Source organism: Corvus brachyrhynchos, unplaced genomic scaffold, assembly GCF_000691975.1.
Source record: "Corvus brachyrhynchos isolate BGI_N302 unplaced genomic scaffold, ASM69197v1 scaffold258, whole genome shotgun sequence".
NCBI classification, from domain to species: Eukaryota; Metazoa; Chordata; class Aves; order Passeriformes; family Corvidae; genus Corvus; species Corvus brachyrhynchos.
In genome coordinates this window covers 1,569,361-1,590,353 of record NW_008240122.1, presented here as the reverse complement: position 1 = coordinate 1,590,353, position 20,993 = coordinate 1,569,361, and the positions used below count along the sequence as shown (strand labels likewise).

At 38.8% G+C, this 20,993-nt stretch overlaps 1 protein-coding gene across 1 annotated transcript in view; it reads right to left on the bottom strand.

The window, feature by feature from the left end:
* The window catches only part of EML4 (echinoderm microtubule associated protein like 4), a 114,010-nt gene extending 100,642 nt beyond the window's left edge, over positions 1-13,368 (bottom strand). Inside the window, exon 1 of the mRNA XM_017744817.1 lies at positions 13,329-13,368. Within this exon, the coding sequence (XP_017600306.1) occupies positions 13,329-13,353 (25 nt within the window). The 5' untranslated portion in view covers positions 13,354-13,368. The remainder of the gene's footprint in view (positions 1-13,328) is intronic.
* Between the last annotated feature and the right edge of the window lie 7,625 nt (positions 13,369-20,993).

Genomic DNA, 20,993 nt, shown 5'->3' with positions numbered 1-20,993 from the left:
AAGCATATCAATGAAAACAAACTCACGTTTTTTCCATAGTAAGAGTCATATTTCCAATCCACTGGAAAATCCAGCAAAGTAGTAATTTATTAGCCATGCTGAACAAATCAGAGGTACACAACAGGATTCAGACACACAAAGCAAAAACCAAAACACAAGCCACATGAACACAGACCACCCTGCAAACCCTCCCAGTGATGGGATGGATTCCCTTACTTCAGTCAGTATTTTATTTCCCAAAGCTCGCACTGAACAAGGCCCTTCCTAAGGAACCTTTGGCTGCATTGATTTTCCAGCCAGAACAAGACAAGAGCTGCTTCCAGCTCTGTGCCAGACATGACACACCAGCCCCATGGTGCCTCCAAAGCAAGGACAATCTCCTGGGGGAACCATGGAAGAAGAAGCCACAAATTCCCAGCAGCGTTTGCCCAAAAAGGGTTTGTTTCCAAATTCCTCCAGGGATTGCCTTTAAATAATGACACTAAAACAGTTTGCTCCTCTTTGACATCATGCACAAAGGTGCTAATTCCACAGGTTTGGGAATACAGAAGGTGTAATATTAGATGTTTGACACTAAGGACCAAGCAGGAAATAAAACTGATGTTAGCAAAAAGGGGGAACAGATGGCCAACAAAATACCTTTATTTACTTTAAGTATTTCCTTTTATCCTGTTTTTGCTTTTCTTGCCTATTTAAAGCATGAATTGTTGATGACAGGAATTGTTTTGAGGCACTTACTATGCTAAAAGAGGTGCTTAGATGTATTGTGAAATGATATTTCCTAATTTTTTAATCTAGTAAGTTTCTCTTAGTATTTCTGCCTAGAAACAAATAACCTTAGTCCAGGATTTTTTGCAACACACACAGTTCCAGTCCCATCTGCACATCAAAAAGACAGAAAGAAATAGATTTAAAATGTATTCTTCATTTCACTCTCCAAAAGCACCTTGACAAAAATGAAACCTACCCCTGGAACAGCAAAGATTAAAAATTTATTTCAAATCATTATTTCTTGCTTTTCTCTCTCTTCCTTAGTCCAAAAACAGAGTTGAAAGATCGGGAAACTAACCCTTCTTTTGTCAAGTGGTAAATAATAGAACCCAACAAGATGTGCGCTTCTCCAAAGAAGGGCTAAAGGCTCCCTTTCTTGACAAAACAAGAGCTGATCACAATACTCCCTGGATCTCAACATGAACTCATCTTACAACCAGCCTGCTGGTGGGGTTAAGCAGCTTCCTTGGTGATAGGAGCAAACAAGATCCCAACTGTACACAGGACCAAAAAGTGGCCTTGAAGATTGATTGTCTGTGTGCAAAGCTGCACCTGTGACCCACAGAGCCAAGCACTGACCTGGCCCCTCAGAGCAGCTCACTGAGGGTCACAGAGGACAAAGCAGCACCAAGGCAGAGGGTGCCTCACTATTCAGTGACCATAAAGGAAAGGAATTACTGTGTCAGGTGAGACAACAAAATGATATTTATTAACGAGTTGGTTTTGGATTCAAAACTTTTGAGATTCTTTCTCTGGCATAGGGATATTACATTGACATTAAATACACGCTCACCTCTTAAGGGAGCAGCAGCAACAACATGTCTGGGGCTACTTGAATACTTAAGTCTACAGACAGTATGAGGCAGAAGTCTCAACAGCTGACTGAACATTTTTCTGAACATTTTTCACATACAAAATAATCTGAAGAGTCTCATTGCACGGGCTGCAAAGATAAATCGTGGAGCATTAAAAGAATTTGCTAGACAGGATGCGTCCCACTTCCTCTTCCTTCTCATTGAAAACTAAACAACACAAATCCCAACTAGTTATTTCAAATGTAATCAACCCTTGCCAGGCATCACTACTTGCTAATGCTTTCCCTCTGCCCATCTCTCCTCACCATTAACTCGGAAGAATTAAAAAAAAAAAAAAAAAAAATCAAGCAGAAAAATCCCCCAACCCTCTGCACAACCCCACCTACAGACCCATAACCAGCAGACCTGGTGATGCCTTCCCCTTCTGGAGCTTAAGAAAAGCTACACAAAAAAAACCCAAACAAAAATTAGAGAGGAAAAAAAACAAAAAGGGAGGAAAATGGGGGAAAAAAGCATGAGAAAAGGGGGAAAAGAAAACAAACACACAGAAGAAAGCCACAAAAACCCACCAAGCATGGAAGATGGTCTGGGCAATTAATTGAAGGGAGCACTCTCAACAGTACAGTATCTGTAGCAGATCCAGATATACAATTAAAATTTAACTATTCAAAGCTTACACGGTTTCCCATCACCATTAACATTTATCATCCCTCTTTTGGAGGGAGGAACCATGCAAAGCTTACACAGTTTCACATCACCATTAATGTCTGTCATCCCACTCTTACAGTGAGGAACCATGAACACTTGCCTATACAGCACAAGCACCTTCAAGCAGATGCATTACGGTGCACACAGAATTAGAAAACAACCAGAGTCAATAACTGGTGTCATCAGACATTTTATATCAGTCTTTCCATTCCTAAACCTTCTCAAATCCTAAAATTGCAATTAAAGGTAAAGGGATCACATCTGGAAAAAGACTCGTACAACTTCTTGCTTTTAGACAGTCACATTTCTCATATGGCAGTTAAAAACCTGCCAGAATTTCCCCTATAAACATGTTCCCAGCAATTTCAGCTCTCCCACGCAGTCTTCAGTCCTGAAGTAACAGTCTCCTGCAGAAAAGGTTGTTTTTCATAAACACACACACACACACACAAATAATCTGGCCACACATTTCTCTTGCATGATGCATTGTTTTCCACATGCTAGCACCAGACTGTCCTGCCACAGCTGACAATTAAGAGACTTGAAATAAAAAGCATTAGTCTCACAAGAAAACAAGTCTCTGCCACATTATGAAACACAAGAAGTAGGTTAAGAGAAACATAACCTTTGAGAGGCAGCCAATACTTACACACAGAGGCCAAAATTGCCAGGTAGGGTAGTGGACGAGGGAGGAGAAAGAAAGAAAGGAAGAGAAATACTGAAACATAACAGACTTCTGTCAATTATCACTTTGGAGAGCAACTGGGATCCTACAGAGATTCACAACTGTGGTCCACAGATTCTCTCTCATAAAACGTCAAAGGGAAGGGTGAACTGAGAAACTAACGTACTTCATTTTTTAAAAAACCCAAACAAACACGAATGATGGCAATGACACGGACATAAGAGCTGAAGGATTCCTTTGGTCAATGGTCATGGTCAGTCACAGGTCAATAGGGATGCTGTCGCAGCCAGTTCATGCTGTTGGACAGCAGAGATGACCAGCAGCTCATGCAATCACAACCCAATCCTGACCATTCCTGATCACTTCCAAGAGACATCATCAAACAGTCTGGCAGAGGATATTTAGTTTCTTTTCCAAGCTAAGGAACAAATCTGTTGAGAAACCCAGACTACCTGGATGAATAAAAACCTGACCTGTGATGCTAAAAATAAACATGGAACAATTTTTTTCCATAAGTGAAAAAACATTCAAGAACGAAAAGCATGCTTTGGAGGTTACAAGGCACCAACAGAAGAGTAAAACCAACTGGGAGCCTGCTTGAGCTGAAACATGCAGAAGAAATACTGGGGCATCGCTGTTACTACACACTGCAGCTTCAAAGAAGGGGGAGAAACACAACTACTACACACCGAGGTGTAAGAGATTATTTAGGAAAAAAACAAGCAGGAACAGACACCAAAGAAAATATTTTGCCTTCTGTTTCAATAAAGACGACCAAATGACACACTGAAAATGAGGATAGGGTAATGGTTATTGCCACATACAGTGTGGAAACAAAATTAGACCATTTACGAATAAAGAAATAAGGGGATCTGGATAATCTCCATTCCACTGAAATAACTGGCACTTGCAACAGTGACAGATATGCCAAAAATCACTACAAGAGCGAGGGGGAAAGGAAGTAGTTTGGGAGAGAAGGAAGAGCAAACTTGGTGCTACAAGTGCAAAACCATGACCTCGATAATACAAGATCTGAACAAAAGAAATCAGAGTAATGTAATTGAGCAGTGAAATGAAGACAAGGCAGATTTGATTCTACCTGAGTAATTTGTTCCTCAAAAAAGGAACCAAAGAACTTACACCAGTGAGCTTAATCCAGAATTAAAAAAGAACTGATGTGATAAACAGTAGTATTTATGATATAGACATAAAACATCTTAAAGATGAACAAAGCACTGGCTTAAAGACAGGCAACAGACAGATAAGAAACCCAAATGAAGAGAAGATGTGTGTTTCTTAGGTTTTGTGACATCAGGGTTATACATAAGTTACACACATAGTGACCATATGAAAAAAGCAGGTACATAATAACAAATTCTGGGAGACGAAAGTTTGGAGAATTAGCTGTTCCTAAAGGGATCTCTCAGAAGCTGGACAGTCTTTTGGGCTACCTGGGGCAACAGCAGTGCAATGAAATTTAAACATACAAAGTGAAAGGCAACTCTGAATAGTAACTTCTGCTATGACCCAGTAACAGGAGGTGAAGGGGAGAAGGGAGCCATCAGAGCATCAACTGCTGTTTGAGACTGATGCTTTGCAGTAGTTCTACACACTCATAATAAATGGGTGTTTTCACCAGAAAACCAGAATGACCAGTTATACAAGGTGTTGGCAAACCACTAGTTGTAGTTTTATAGACATAGTTGTGGCTACCAAGTCAAAAGCAAAGCAAAACCAAACCACCTGCCTTTCCTGAAACCAATTTAACTGAAACTGATGCAGAGAAGACAACTCAGAAGACAGAGCACAGAAAAAAAACCTGGTTTTATAAGGGAAGCTAAAGCACTTGGGATTCTCCAGCTTAGCAATTAAGTGCTGAAAGCAACAGAGCTCTGTAGGTATGTTTATGTAAGGCAGGATGGACCTCGTAGGAAAAGGAAGGCCTGTTCTGGGCGTGGGGGGAAGCACCGGCTGCTGGAAGGGCTCCCACTGCCCCAAAGCTTGAGGTATTACTCCATCTGGACTGGGAAGCTGTACTTCAACAGACTTGAAGACAAACTTCAGCAGGGTCTGCACAGCACCTCATTTATATATTCTCTACAGTTTGAGTGAATTTTTCCTGGGTGGGACTTCTGTAGCTTAGGTATGGTGTGTTCCCCCACTCAGCCTGGCATTTACATTTAGTACATTCCCTGCTGTAATAGAGATGTAGGAAAAATGTCTCTGAACTTCTCTGCTGCCTCCCTAGGGCAAGCTATGCTTTATTCACGCTTTGTCATTTCATAAAGGCTTTAAATGTGTTAGAACACACGGGGAATGGGAGCAACAGGCCCATCTAGATTTAAATTTTTCTTTTTTACACGATTGTTTGGGGAAATGGTCCTCTTCAGCCCTCCATTCCCAAGTCAGCTGTACTTTAATAGTCCATTACAAGAGAAGAAACAAATCTCAATATTTACTTTTTGTTGAACTATCAGATAAACGCTGGGTCTATTTCTGTTCTATTCACATTCTCCCACAATTTCCATTACAAGGTATGCACTAAGCATTTTGACAAGAAGTTCCCCACTGCTAAAAATCTCAGTGTTAAAAGAAAACGGAAATGTTTATTTAGGTTTTGCTTTCAAACTCAAATAAATTTCCAAAATTAAACTGAAATTCCCTCCAGCTTACCCCACTGGAGAACAGGCTCACACAATCTAAGAGCTCACAGATACACACTCTAATGTTGGAAAGTGAACTTCAATCCCATTTTACTGGCAACATCCTTCAGCTTGTTTAACTGTCTCCTGGAATACCAACAAAATGTACACATCTTTTGGATTCCTTTGATTAGAAATGCCTCACGATGCCTTTTGTTCTCTTCCCAAGTTTGCAAGGCATCCAGCAAACAGGACTGCCCGCATTGGCTGTAATACAAAATACAGTACCATTTAAAATTCATTTTTAATCATTAAATTGTTAGGATATGCACATATGCTGTTACTTGCTTTAATATTCTGGGTAAGGAAGGCATTAAAACCTAAATAGGGTATCTTCATGATACTTCAACAGAAATCATGTGCATGCCCAAAATAATTTGTTTTCAGCAAATTTACATATTCCTGTGCATGTATCATACCTCAAGTCTCTCCCGTTACTTGAAAGCACGACATTATTCTGGCAAACCAGCCATCTTTCCCTCAACCCCCCTTCTGCAGCCTCTCTTTGCCTTTCTTTTTTTTTTAAACACAAGATCAGCTTGCCATAACCTATAATGTTTTGGAGCAACTACCTTTGAAAAAAGTTACCTTCTCCAGCTGGCTAACACACCCCGTTTAAGAAGCAGCAGCCTACTCCCAAATGTAAAGCAGCAAGATGAGCTATGAAAGGGGGAAAGTGCTCTCGATTTGAACAACTGATTATGATTTTTATCCCCGCTAAACAGTGAGTTCATAGTCAATTAAAAAAAAAAAGCTAAGTGAAAGGGCAAAAGTTATATAAAGCCTATTTTAACTGTAAAAAAAAATTTCTTATTCTTCACTATGTATGAATGATGAGGTCTAAACTTCTCTGAACAGCTCTGGCAAGACTGGTATATAAGAAGAGATAGCGTGTGCATATAAGAACCTGAAACTACAGTCCTAGAGTTAACATCTTCTTACATTTCAGTTTATTTCAAGTGTTGCTGTTTGCAGGTCATCTACCTCTGTCACATTTCTAAGCAAAGATACAAAGAAAAGTAGTTGTGTAGGACACACAGCTTAAAAAATACATCAAGATATTCTATCTGCAGGAATTAGTTGGGTTTTTTTTCTTGCCTTTTAGTAGAAGCACTATAAATGTTTCACAGAACTTTACTTGCACAGCAGTGGTGCTACTTTGCTGATTTTTTATCAGGAAAAGCATAAATAAGGACAACATACAACCTAATCAAAACTCTTCAGAGCATTTAATATTTTTCTCTAACCAGCTTTCTCTGCCTTATAAGAAAGCAGTTGGTCCTGCTAACACCAACTTTGTCCTTTACTTTCTTTTCTTTCTTCAAAGGAGCATGTGGCTGTTTTGGAGAGCATGTTAACATGTTCTGTGTGCTATAAACCAGCTTTGAAAATATCCTACGATAAGGTAATTTTGTTTGAGGATTACATGTAGGCAATTACACAAGCCCCAGTCCCCCTGTCCCCCAAAAAAACTCATCCTGAACAAAGCTGTTGGTTTCACATAGCTGTAGGAAAAGAAGAAAAATTCAGTTGATACTCTGAAAATTTTCACAGAAAACTGATATATAAATTTTGTTTGAAGTCAAGGGGCTAAACATGGGATTTATTACCACCACTGTTTAAGTATCAGTGACATCCAAACTCACTCTAAGCCAGGGTTCCCACCATTTCTTCCACAAACATAACGAAGCATCCTTCAACTGATGGATTTGGCAGGTTAAGGAAATTAAGTTGCAGAAAGCACCACCTCAAATCCAGAAACCTCACAGAGGATCCTCTGCCTTCCAGCCTGAGCCCTGGGGGATGCACAGGTCCTTGGCTCCTGGCAAATACAGCCCAACCAGACAAAAAGAAAGGTCAGACAGAGCTCTCATGGGCCACCTGGGAAAGTCAAGTAACACCAGGAAGCCCCCAGTCAGTGGACTTGGGAGACAGTATTGACAAAAGAGTCAACATCCTATTAGTGAAGCTGCTGAGCACCTCCCTCTCAGTATGATTAGTGTCATCGTTTTAACTAAATTATTCTCTTCAAGGTTTCCTGGAGCCAGGCCCATAAACCAATGACCCAATAGTCCACTAGGATTATTTCCTTTTCACAAATTATGTACACAACAGAGATTCTATCAGTCAGGACTGAGGGGGGGGGAGAAAAAAAAAATCAAGATCTTTTCTTTCCTTTTATTCACCTCCCCCTGTTCTTAAATACATAAGCCCTCAAGAATTGAGAGCAGTTTCCTGCTTTTCTGTATTTGGCACATACTAGTCTGACTATGCTAAACAGAATGCTTCCTCATGCATAAAGCATCAATTCTCTCCTCCTCATGCTTGTGCAAGCTCTATCCAAACAACCTGAAGAGACAGGATGTTTAAATTCAAAAATCATTCCCTGGAAGGCATAGAAAAAGGAGCTTTTTCAAGAGCATCACCTGTGCCTGAAAAGCAACCCAAAGCATTATGCTAGCTTTGCCTATCTCTCATGACCCTGTGTAGCATTTCAGAATAACACCCATCCTAAGCAACTTTCATTTAGGGCTGTGGTGATAACACAGCAAACCCTCAAAAGAAATTCTTCTCGAAAATACTTCTGACAGCAACAAAACATTGAGACATAACAACTATTTCAGGAGTTCCCCCATTCTCCTCCCTAGAAATCAAGGGTAAAACTCCAAAAAGAGCAGGATCTCAGTTTTTAGCCTCAACTCTAACACTATTACTGAAATTGAAGCAGATTTGACCACTGGCACTACAACAACCTGGTGAACCAAATGGCACCATGTGTTTGTGTTTGATGGTGGTGTTCCCTTCTTCCTTGTGCACTGCTCAGACACAGCACCTCTGCTCCCTACCATGGCTTCCTCAAAGCTAGAGGCAAACCTCATGCTCCTTCTCTTCAAATTTTACAAAAATGGTTTAACACCAGTAAAAAGCATTCTTAATTGTTACTGAAGTAAGCTGGCAAAACAATCGTGTATATAAATATTTATCTTTTAAAATAAATATATACACTTATATACATCTATATATATATATAATATATACACATTTTATTTGTGTATTATATATATTTCATATTTATTATTATAAAGAACCAAACAATGTCTCACTTTAAAATACTCTCTCCCTATTCCTGCCTCAACTTGTGGGTTTTTGGAAGTTCAAGATTTTCAAATGAAAAGTTACATCATGGGATGCAACATTCAAGAGGGTAAAAACATTTGTAAAAGGGAAGCATACTATTCTTATTAAAGCACAGAACCTATAGTAAAGTAATAAATTATCTGTTCCTTTTTTTTTATTTTATTTATTATGCAAGTAAAGGAGAAATGACATTTTCCAGAAGCCCTATAGGAAAGAGAAAGGAATCTAGAACATGAATTCATAAAAACTGGGCATTAGCCTGCTTGAGCCTTCAAAAGCCTGAGACCACAGATAAATTAAACAAAAAAATTTAAAAACAGGGGACAAAATTGTACTTGCTACCCCTTGACTCACAACCTACACAGGTCAGCTTACCACGGCCAAGGCTTTCCTCCCTCTCTCCCATCCTCACCTTGCAGGTAAAAAAATATGATAAAAAGATGCTGTTCCTCCAAATACTAAATTCAACCCACAGTCAAGTTTTTTTTAAATTTTACGAAAGAATATTTTGCATCTTGACACATGTAATGCCAGCAGACAAAGATCCCTTGAGCAGGTATATTGATCAGAACAGATCCTCCTGTTGAGCACTTCCAGACATGACACACATCAGCCACTTCAGAACTGTGCACTAGGTCTTTAACAAAAGCCCAGTTTTGTACTGACACAGCCACAAACTGTGAAGATCTCTAAAGTGTTTTTTCAGGTCTCATAAACACAGACTTACATGCTATTAACAAAAATGTCAAGAATTCCCAGTATAGAGTATGCATAAAGCACTTCCTTAGCATTGTCTTTTGTGCGCCCAAGCACCAAGCCTCAATGCATCACAAGTAGCAGAACAATGTGTCACAGTCCCAATGCCACAGAGTACCCTTTTCTCCTTGTACACACTTTGTAAAACGACCCAATCCTCTTGACCACGATGAAAAGGTGACTACTTAAATTATTAGATGCTTAGCATTGCCCTAGCAGCCCAAACACACACCAGCATCATTTTAATCTAGACACATGGAACAATACTGACTCAGGGAAATGTTCACCCTGTAGAAGCAGCAGACACGCTCACACAGACTCCTCCAAATGTATACACACGTGTGCTCTCAAGCAACCTGCCCTCCCCACCAGAGGAGCTGACAAGATGCTCCTAGAAACATTGTCTCTTTGCCATTTCACACATTGAAATGTACGTGCTGAAGTAAACGCTCCTTTCCCAGGAAAAACAGAAAATAGTTGTTCTAATTAACTCATACCTTAGAAATCCCGTTCACTAGCAGCAAAACAGAATAAATTAGCTCTTCACCCACGATCAGGCAGTGAAGAAAAGCTTTATTTAAAAGCCAGGTATATTGTTCCAGCGAAGTGCAAGCCAATGACTTCAAGTGACATTTACTTTGGCAACCTCACACAAATCAAGATCACCCATTCTGCCTTCAAAAAGGGATTTTGGATCAACCACAATAATGAGACATTGTTCATTCCAAGTATGCCAGTTCACACAAATCTGGTTTTCAATACAGAAAGTCACAGACTAAAACTATTTCAATCCTCCTGGGAAAAAAATAAGCTTTTTGTGAAAGTTGGCAGTGTCCCTTGCCTTTTCTTCAGTTAAGAGAACAAAGTTGATGCAGGAGAGGTGGAACTCACCCTGCAAGAAATACCGTGAGAGCACAGAACAAACTGTGTTTTGCAGGGTTCTGTGAAGCAGAGCAAGTTGGGTGAGTGAAGCAGCATCTGCCTTCCCATTACTCCCTGAAACAGAGCCCGACCAGCTCTAGCTCACACCACACTGGCTCTCTCAAATCCTCCTCCCTTCCAAGCCCAATATGCTGTGTGCTGCACTTCTCCATTTCTGAGGAGCTGTTTCACAACCAATCACAACTCTGAATTTCAGGATTAGAAACATTTCAAAGGCAGTTGGGTTAAATCTTCCTATCCTCTCCTATTTAAAAATCAGCCTTAATCACTGCTTACACACAGTAAGCTTTGGTAATCTTCATGCAAATGTATTTGGGTGTTAATTCCTGGGACAGGTAATAGAGATGGATGTTCTTTCGGTAACTAGAGAATTTTCCTTGAGCTAATTGAAAACAGGCATATTTTGAGAAATGCATTCTACTGCCAATAGTCTAGCAGGGAGGCAATGCAAGAATGATTTATGAGCTGTGAATATCACGTAAATCTGTCGTCAAGTAAAAGGTTCATCTCTGCACAGAATAACTTCAAGTACTCAATTATCAACACTCTTAATTTTACATATTTCCTAACAAAGCAAAAAAACCCACTGCATACCCCAGCCCTTTCACAGAGGTTATCACATACCAAGTGAATGGGTATCACTTATATCTAAATGCAGCCAGAAAACCAAGGCTCAATTAAAACATTCTTAAATTAGATTATTTCATGTTTTCTCCAAGTCTTTTACCGTCCCATTTTCACATTACTTTAGTATTCACCACTTACTTTGTGGCCCAAGGGGAAGGCAACAGTTAGTCAATCCTGGAAGCTAAAAGAGCTTTTTCATCTATAACAGCTGCTGTATACCTCCTCTTTTTACTGCCTGTTCCAGCAAGCTTTTTAAAATTCATTTCAATTTGAGGCCTGCATATTACAGAGACAAGAAAAAAAACCTTTTTCTAGGAAACTTTCAATAAGTGTCAAGCACTTGAACAACTATCCTGATTCTTGATGGAATTACATTCCCCAACTTCTTCTGAGGCACGCAGTCTTCTTTTGTTTTTCATTTAGGAGAAACTACTCTTGAGCATCCGGATCTCTCAGGTATCTTGTGTCTATCACAACTTTACTTCAAGTAAAGCTGAAGCTATTCTATCTGCACATACTCAGTCTCCTAGCCAGATGCAAGCTCTGACCACACTGAACACAGCAGATGACTATTTGTATAGCTGCAGGCAAGTCTGCATATATCAATGGCTGAAAATCCATTCAATGAGGAAATGAATTTTTTTTTCCCTAATGAAAAACCACACTAAATACTTTAGTAACCATATTAAAATCTTTAATTTAAATAAAAAAGTTTTGGTATTTGGTGACCACCAAATTGGTTGGACAGCACTGCCCATGAAAAAAACCTGGGCTTGCAAGTTCATTTTCCTTGTTTGTGCCTAGTGGAAAGTACAGTTTAGTCTCTCAAGGTACAGAATATGCCTAAATCCTTCACCAGCACCTCCAAGAGACTTAGGAAAGGAGTGGTGCTGATTAGCTCTGGAAGTCCTGTCAGAAAGCAGGCACAGAAGAGCAAGAAACACAACAGAGTATTAGCAAGTTGAGGGGGAAAAGAAAGTCTGTTTTCGTAATTGATGAGTTTTGCATGCCCATTTTAACTCATAAACAGTGGGCTGTGATGATGAATGTGGCATTGTACTCAGCATGGTAGGAGATTACAAACTGCTTTAGTGAGGGTCTTTGGGAGTTGTCCCATAATTTGGCAGTAAATCAGGCAGGACGAAGATGAGGCACGGCTGAACGCAGCAACAAACAGACTAGAGAGGCTCCACACGCTACTACTATCATTTCTTCACAAGTCATTTGTAAAATGACTGCTTCATTTACTTCTGCTGTAAACAAAGATTTGACCCTGGCATCATATCTGGCTGAAGAGAAGTATTAACAAAGCTCTGAATACTCTCCAAGACCATGACTCTTGATTTCAGCCCTCTACACTCAGCAAACATTCAAACATGATGCCTAAAGCACTTTGGAGCTTGACAAGAATTGGAATTTGCATCCAAGAGTCAAATTTCAGAAATCTCAGTACAAAACTTTGGTACTAGAGAATTAAAAGCCACATGTGTATGCATGCACATGAATATGGATGGCTCCAGGCAGAAATGGACAGATCTGCTTTTGAAATGCTGATCCTTCAGGATTTAATTTCAAAACTCTGTTGGGTTTTTTTTTCCCCCAAAGCAGTTAAAACAGCTGATTTGTAATTAAATGCTCGCTTGCAGTTTGCTAATGGTGAGAAGTTACACTCGCCAGAGACTTGGTCCTGAGAAGAGGTCAGTGTACACAGCCAGTACAGCACAGGGACCAACTCAGCAACTCAGCATATTAACAGCAATATACACTTCAGAACTGTAATTGCTATCCAAAACCTATTAATTTTGAAGGGATTCTTACAAATCCATAATTACAGAAAGGCAAATCCTCATCATAAAGCAGTGAAAACTATATTCACACAGTCCTAGAGGGAGCACTTTCAGTGGCTTGGCTCATTAGAAATGTATTCTTGCATTAAACACGAATATCAAAGACAAATATTAATGCAATACCTCAGAGCCAGGCTGAAAACTGCATTACAGCAGGGAAGATGTAGCTATTTAATTGGATCTTCTATCTCTGCACAGTGGAAGGCAACTGGAGCCCAGTGATGGCGTTTTGCATTCCTTTTCAGGTATCAAGCACAGCTCATTATGAAATCCTATTCTCCAAAACCCACACCATCTATACCATGCAACACCTGAGAATATTGTGCATCAACCTTACCACAGTGATCAGGAAGAGAATCCATTTATTCTTCTACTGTCCAGTCGCCTGAGCACAAAAGGACTGGAAACCTCAACAGTACTTGCTGCTGCTTTTCCTTCTAACTTGGCATTTCCTTAGCACAGCTTCAGTGCAAAAGAAGAAAGCAAACCACCTCAGATGTTTTGCTGGAAAAGGAATATGGCTATGAATAAAGGTTAAAACTGAGAACTTGAAACTGCTCAGCAGAGGTGTGGCTGCTGAAACCTGACATAGTTGCGTCACCAAGATTTTACTTTGGCAAACACAGCTTCCTGAATTCAAACAAATCATAGACAGAACTATCTTTTGTTCCAGCAATAAGCAATTATTGCACAGACGTGCTTTCAAGGTCACTAGCGGGAAGAGTAAACTACACCAGGATGTGTCAGTCATAAGTAATGCTTTAAAAAAGTTAACACCAAGCAATACATATTTAAAGCCTTCCACACTTAGCAGGAGACAAAGTGCTTACTTCCTTCCAACTGACCATGCATAAACATGAACAAAAATACCCTTAAAAAAGGCAATTAATATTTCATAGGCTCATATTATTCTCTATTACACCTAATTTTTAACATTCATTACAACCAAAATTACTTTTTATTACTCTGGCAAAATAAAACAAAATTAAATAACATTCATTACAACCAAAATTACTTTTTATTACATTTAATTTTGTTTTATTTTGCCAGAGTATCTTGTTTTAATGACTTTGGTAGAAGAAAATGTTGCCTTCAAAACCATTTTAAGAGAAAAATATTAAACAGGGACTTATTTTTCTTCAGAACTCTACTGCAAAAGAAGCATTTTTGTATTTGTTAGTGTAAGGCTATGTAAGCTATATCAGTACAATTAAAAGCACGAGAGCACTTTAATTACAAGTACTGCTGTATTTATGTTAATAAAAACATTTACTTCTAAAAAATGTAATGTCAAAGGTTTCAACCGTTCCTAAAAATGTCACTTAATTCTTTTCAGGAGGGCAATAAATGCATTCAGATTACCATTGACAAAAACAGGCCTAAAGAAAAAAACCACAAAGAAAAGCCAGTTTTAAAAACAGACATGGCACAGAGAGCATAAAGAAAAGAAACACAAGAGCTTTAGAAGAGATACAAAGCACCCTTCTTAAGGATGTTAAAACAACTTCATTAAGAATGAGGAGGAAGATCATCCCACTTTGGTCTGGCAGGGAGGTCTTACACCCTTCTTAAAGTAGGCTGCTGATGCCTGAGGTTAGATAAAAGACACTGGACTAGACAGAAAACAGCATGTTCTCACACTGAAGGTCACTAGGTGTGTGGAAACTCCTACTATGGGCATAATATTAACAAAATGGTTATTAACGTATTAACAACATAATGGTTAAAAACAGCAGTTTCTTTTAACTCCCCTGCCTTGGCATCCTTCAGTTACAACAAACTGAATATTGTCAACTGAATACCTAGTGAAAATGAAGAAAATTATGTGATTCCTGGGGGCTTTTTGCCTTGGACCACTGCATGAGCTGTCACGTCTAATGCTTTGATAGATGTAACTATATTTCAGAATGTACACCCATACATCAGCTTTACTGTGCTTCAGACAATGCACCACTACCCAAACATTACAGGAGCATTTTCTTAAGACACTGTTCACCCGTGATTGCTATATTTAAAAATGCTTTCAAAGCACCTAACACGGGCAAATCATTACTGAATATCTCACAGAGTACCAAGCAGAAGAAAACAACTTGACCTGTTAGATTTACTGCCTTCAGTGAACACACTGTCTCTCAATGCACACACACACGTGAACAATGATTAACTCCCGTAATTCAGTGCAAACAGTAATAAAAGACAGGTTTCTTCCCCCAGGCAGAAAAGTCCAAGTTAAAGCCCCTTCCTTTCGCAAGCCTCAGAAACATGTATTGAGATAACACTTTGGCACAGGGCCTCGCCTTGCCCCAAGAACTTTACATACAGACTTTGAAGTGTGGGGTTTCTACTTGAACACATCTGCAGAAGCAATTCACACATCAAGGATTTACACATACCCCTCTAGGTAAAAAAAACATCACTAATCCACTATAAATGCAATAGGCATGTAAACTGCTTTGCAGATGTGCTTGGTAACACACAGTGAATGAGAGAAGAATACTTGTTAAGTGCATTATAAAGTTTAAAGCCCATCTGAAAAAGTATCTCATAGCATTTGATGCTTACTAATAGGATTTAACCTGACCATCAAATATTTAAAAAAAAGGTTTATTTCACAGGTATGAATTACAGAACTCCCTGTGCCACAGGAGGGAGACACAACCACCAGCCACCATCTGCCCTAGATTAGATGGAAATCTCCAGGAGCGACCAGGAAATACAACATGCTCAACCTGATTTCAACTAACTTACATTTCTCTTTAGTAAGAGAAGAAAAAAGCCAACACTTGTATTTGACAACGTCAGGACTGACTCTCGTACACCACACTGTGCTCAGCCCCCAGATTTTTATTTGCATATTTGAGATGGAAATTCATGTGCTATGGGGCACATCTCAACTCCTGGCAAGTTTTTTCCCTGGTGACAGCAGTGGCTGCAAAGCAGGCAGAATTGGGCAGATGAAGGCATTGTGGCTCCAACAGATACCAGTTCTTGGAAGCACTTGAACAGCTAAGGCAGTTCAGTTTCCAGCCAGAGCAATCCCTTTTTAATTCTGTTTATTTTCACAGAGATAACAGCCCACATCATCTCCATTGATGCTACAGCCTCAGAGCAGCTTCTTAAACGTTGGAGAGACATACTCATACATTCATAAGACAAACAGTCCCTAATGATTTTCCCAAGCACAAGTCAAACAAGATACGAGTCAAAGCATTTGATTTGGGCGTTGTGTTTGTCTGTGTGTTGCACGGGGCACGGTTGGTTGTTTTTATTGTCTGCTTCTTTAAAAGGAAGTAAACGAATGTTCGTCCCATCACCCCTGACACACACTGAGGTCACAAGTTGTCCATGTGGTAGGGCTGTACCTCAGAAAACCATTAAATCTGGTGAGACTACTGGTGAATCTATCCTACACCATGTATCAGAAAAGGGGAATGAATTTTCTTCCTCATTTTTGTTGGTAACACATTCAGACATACTTTATTCTGGAGGGGGCTGAGAGGCAAGAACAACAAAAACTAAAAACCACACCTCTGAAATTGGCCAACGCCCAAACCCATGATAATTCCACACTTTTCTAAAAGCAAAATGTTGTTTACTGTAACACCTCCTACTTGCCACTCATACAAATGTCTAAATCGTCTGAATTCTCAGAAGAGTTCTCAGCTTCAGTGGCCTCTGAAAGTGGCCTTGTTCAATGTAAACACTGATTCTGTGAGAACAAGGATAAGGAAAAAAAAGTGGGTGGGAGTATTTCCTCTTCCTTGGATTTAGTTTGTCTGAGTGTTCATTGTTCACAGGAGATGCTCTACCTTTCCATTGTCTCATACATTTTCCCCACCCCCCTTTTTTTTTTTTTTTTTGATACCTTGGAGACAAGCACTAAGATAAAGCATTCAGTTTTCCTCCATGTACTTAAAATTTGGCTGCCCAATTCAGGATTTAGAATCTACATCAAGGTCCTCTTTTATCTGTAAACTCATGTTTGTCCTGCCCCCTTGCTCCACAAGTTAAGACAGTAATTAAGCCTCTGTAAATCCTATTAGTCCAACATGCTGTCCTTGTCTCCTTGTTGCTCACTCACACTGCTTCATCAGGTTACTCTATATTTTCTCATAAACTTGCCTAGCTTTAACCAAATAACTAACTTTTCTTATTCTTTTTGTTCTTTCACCATGTTGCTCACACTGACAGCAAAATGGACGTTTGGAACAAAACAATCTCATCACCCCTGACTTCTACCAGAATTCTTTGGCATATCCAAATTGGTCACAACATTTGGCTGTGTTTCAATGTACCAGCTTGAGTATCGTTTTATTCAACAGCCTAAAGTATGACAGTGATTCCCTCTCATTGACAAAAAAACCACCACACCATCAAACAAACAGAACAAAACATCTCTACAGAATTAGATAGCCCCACATAACTTTTTCCTTTAACTATCTATTGGAGAAGGAACTATTTCACTTCCTATTTTTGTACAGTAACACATTGCAAAGCAGACCATCTGCTTCATAGACTTCTCACCCTTCTGATTTCCTTCCCATACATTTGCCTGATGTACTTTATGGCTTTCTGAATTGGTTTCGTTAGGGTTGAATTCCCCTTTTCCGAAGGGCGTCTGTTGACTCAGCCTTGATGTGCTGCTCTCTCTTCCTGCTTCCTTTTTTTTTTTTTTTTTTTTTTTTTTACCCCCTCCAGACATATGTATCCTTTCTGAGACCGGATGTTACTTAAACTTTTATGACCTAAATTTAATTATTCAAGGTTCTTTGCTTCCCAAGTCAAACTGTTGATGGCACACTTCTATCTGAAGGGGTAGGCAGACAGGAATTAAGCTCCTTCCTCCACACATCCACTGGGCTTGTTTGGGCAGTGCAGGGCTGAGTTGTCAGCTCAGGGTGATCACTTTAGCAGTACTCTTTTATCTCATATTTAGGAAAATATCTAGAAAAACTTCTCACATATTAAAAACAAACAACATGTCTTAATTTCCTCTAACACAAAGATTTTAGAAATATTTTTGACTCAGAGATAATCTGCTTTTATTTTAAATAATGGACAGAAGATAGAAGAGGAAGACCTTCCTAATTTTTTTCTCATCACAGCTGGCATGTCTAAGTTTAGATAATTACAACTGATGTAGCAGAACCTGGCCAACCCCAATCAGCTGCCTCTGTACTTGCTGCATACGAAAGGCAGGCATTCAAAACTGCAGGAACCTGTTAAAGCAGGTTGTGCAGTTCAGCTCATCTTTCCAGATAAGTACATACTGCTGAAATTCCCCAAATAACTTTTAACACAGGATTATATAAAACAGTTCTTATACAGGCAAAAAAATACTGCTCCTTCATACTCAGTGTGGTAAGGAACACAGAATAGCAGAACACAAAAAAGGAAAAGTGTCATACCAAATTAAGAGTTCTAATTCTATGGCTAATCAGAATTAAGTATGAGAAAATGTTCCATTAACCATAAACAAAAATAAACAAAAAACCCAAATAAAACCCAACAAAAACAAAAAAACTCACCCCAAACTCTAAGATACACAACTCTAATTATACCTCTGATACTCTATGTTTCAATAACTAGTTAAGGCTGGGAACATTCATTTTGTAGATTAAGTACTTTTCAAAGACTCTGCACTATACATTAAAAAATTGAGGTAAAGAGCAATGGGTCATGATTAAACCCCTTGTAATATAATTTGATGTAAAATTCAAACCACAACAAAAAAAATTAAATAAATATGAATCAACATTTGATTAACTGTAGACCAGTAAAGTTCATGAGAACATCAAAAGCCAATTAGATGCATCATTTCTACTCTGCACATTTATAAATGAATTTGGTTTTAATACAGTTTAACAGAGTACGAATGGTAATTTCAGGCTCCTGTACATGGCAGTATCCAGACACCTTTAATTATTTAGAGACAAAAATCTATTTTGCACTTTTGAATCTATTCTGTGGACTACACTTAAATTGAAATTTTGATTCAAGTAATGAAAATAATCATCATGAAATACCCTCAATTCTTTGTCTCAATTCACTTTGGTAGATGTGCCAGACTTTTACAAATGCTCAGACAGAAATGTCAGCTCTCTATGCAAGTTTTGAAAGCACATACACATCTTCCTTAAAACAAACAAACAAAAACTCCAATACCAAACAAACAAAAAAACACCAAAAAAAAAAATCTTATTCAGAGTTAGTTTCTGTTTAACATTTCAGAGGGTGAAGACCACCTGTTTCATGGCTACCTACTCCCTGATTCCAAGACAGGAATAAACCACCTGAGTAAAACTGCAACTGTGCCTCTTCTGTAGTATTAGAATCATACTCTAAAACATTTCATTCAGCTGTTTCTTTTTTTAATCCGAGTTAAATGTAGTCCTGTTTATTCAAGCACACATATTCCACAGTTCAGTACCTTCCCAACAAAGTAACATACAGTACAGCCTACCACTGCTGTCTACTGATGCTTTTTAAAGCAATCCTACTCTGCAAGTTGTTTGCAGTGTATTTCCAGCAGCTGGGTCACTCAAGTCAGAGTTCAGATATTTGTACACATTTCTAAACCCACTTCTGTCATCCCAAGAAATGCCAGATGAAGATCACAGCAGTAAGTACTGGACAGACAAAAGGACACAGGGACTTGACAGAAAAGGTTTAGAGTTTTGGCCAGTTGCCACCTGTTTTAGAAGAAATGAGAGAAGCACAGGAACGAGCAGGGATATTCCACCCTAAGCAAGGTCCAACCAAGGGGATGAATGCCTCAAAGGAAATACGTGCATGAAACAGCACAAGCAAACTTGTGTGTGCATATGACTATCTTAACAGACATGAATGGCATTTTCATTGCTTTCTCTTCTTTTAATTTACACCTAAAAAAAACCCGCAGTGAGAAACAGAACAGAAAATAAATACAAGTCTCGAACACTGAAGCTGACAGTTCATTTATGGATGTTATACTTTCATCTCACATCTCCAAGCTAAGCTTTAAACACTTAGGTCAATAGCTGCTTAGCCTACTGGAAACCCCATTCATGCTCCTTTTTAAGTATTAATTATATTAAGGCAACACACAAAATTCACCAAAGCAGAGAACAAAAAATATTATTCTACAACTAAAGCAGAAGAGAAAAAAGGAATGCACAGTTACTTTTAAGCACCTCTGTGGAAGTTGTGAAAGATACTACATACTACAGTCCCTTAGTCAACTTATGAGCAAGTACAAGCAATAATGTATAATTGGTATTTGGGATGCATTTATTGCTGATTTTCCAAGAGATTGTCTCTAGTATACAGAATTAAAGAGACTTGTGATTTCAGATTAGTCCTGTTAGAGTAAGTTAAAACGAAAAGTATCTCAGTGAGTCCTTTCATGAAATGGGCTTATTTTGCTCCACTGCCAATATAAAAAATATTAGAAGCTGTATCTCAGCATTGATTCAAACATCAACAAGTGCAACAACCCATTCAACTTGGAAAAGTTACAGTAACACCTTTTTTACAAGGTCTCTCCTCCCTTAACAGCAAACTTAAGTCACACAGTGATCTTTCCCTTACCCTGTACCAAATTTCTTAACTTCTTTTTTGTCCTACCCAGTAAACAGGTAATAAGACTGCATCATGTCCAAAGTAAGCAATAAAATAAGCTTTGACTTTCCAAAACTCCAAAACATCTATATACAACTTCACTTGTAAAAAAATCCAAATACACAAAAAAAGGAATCAATGCACACCCATTAAAAAAAAAAATTCACATGACACATTCATTCTCCAATTCCCCTCCCTGTGAAACAAAGAAACCCAAGAAAGTAGATGGACACATAAATAACCTTTCCAGAAAGCACATATTTAATTAGACCAGCACTTGTGCTGAATCAATCAAATTCAAAGTACTATATATTAGTTAAAGCTAACGCTACCTCTTCTCCTCCACACAAACAATCCAAATTCCCCCTGAATTTAGACCAGTGCATAAAAGTAGATGTGTTAT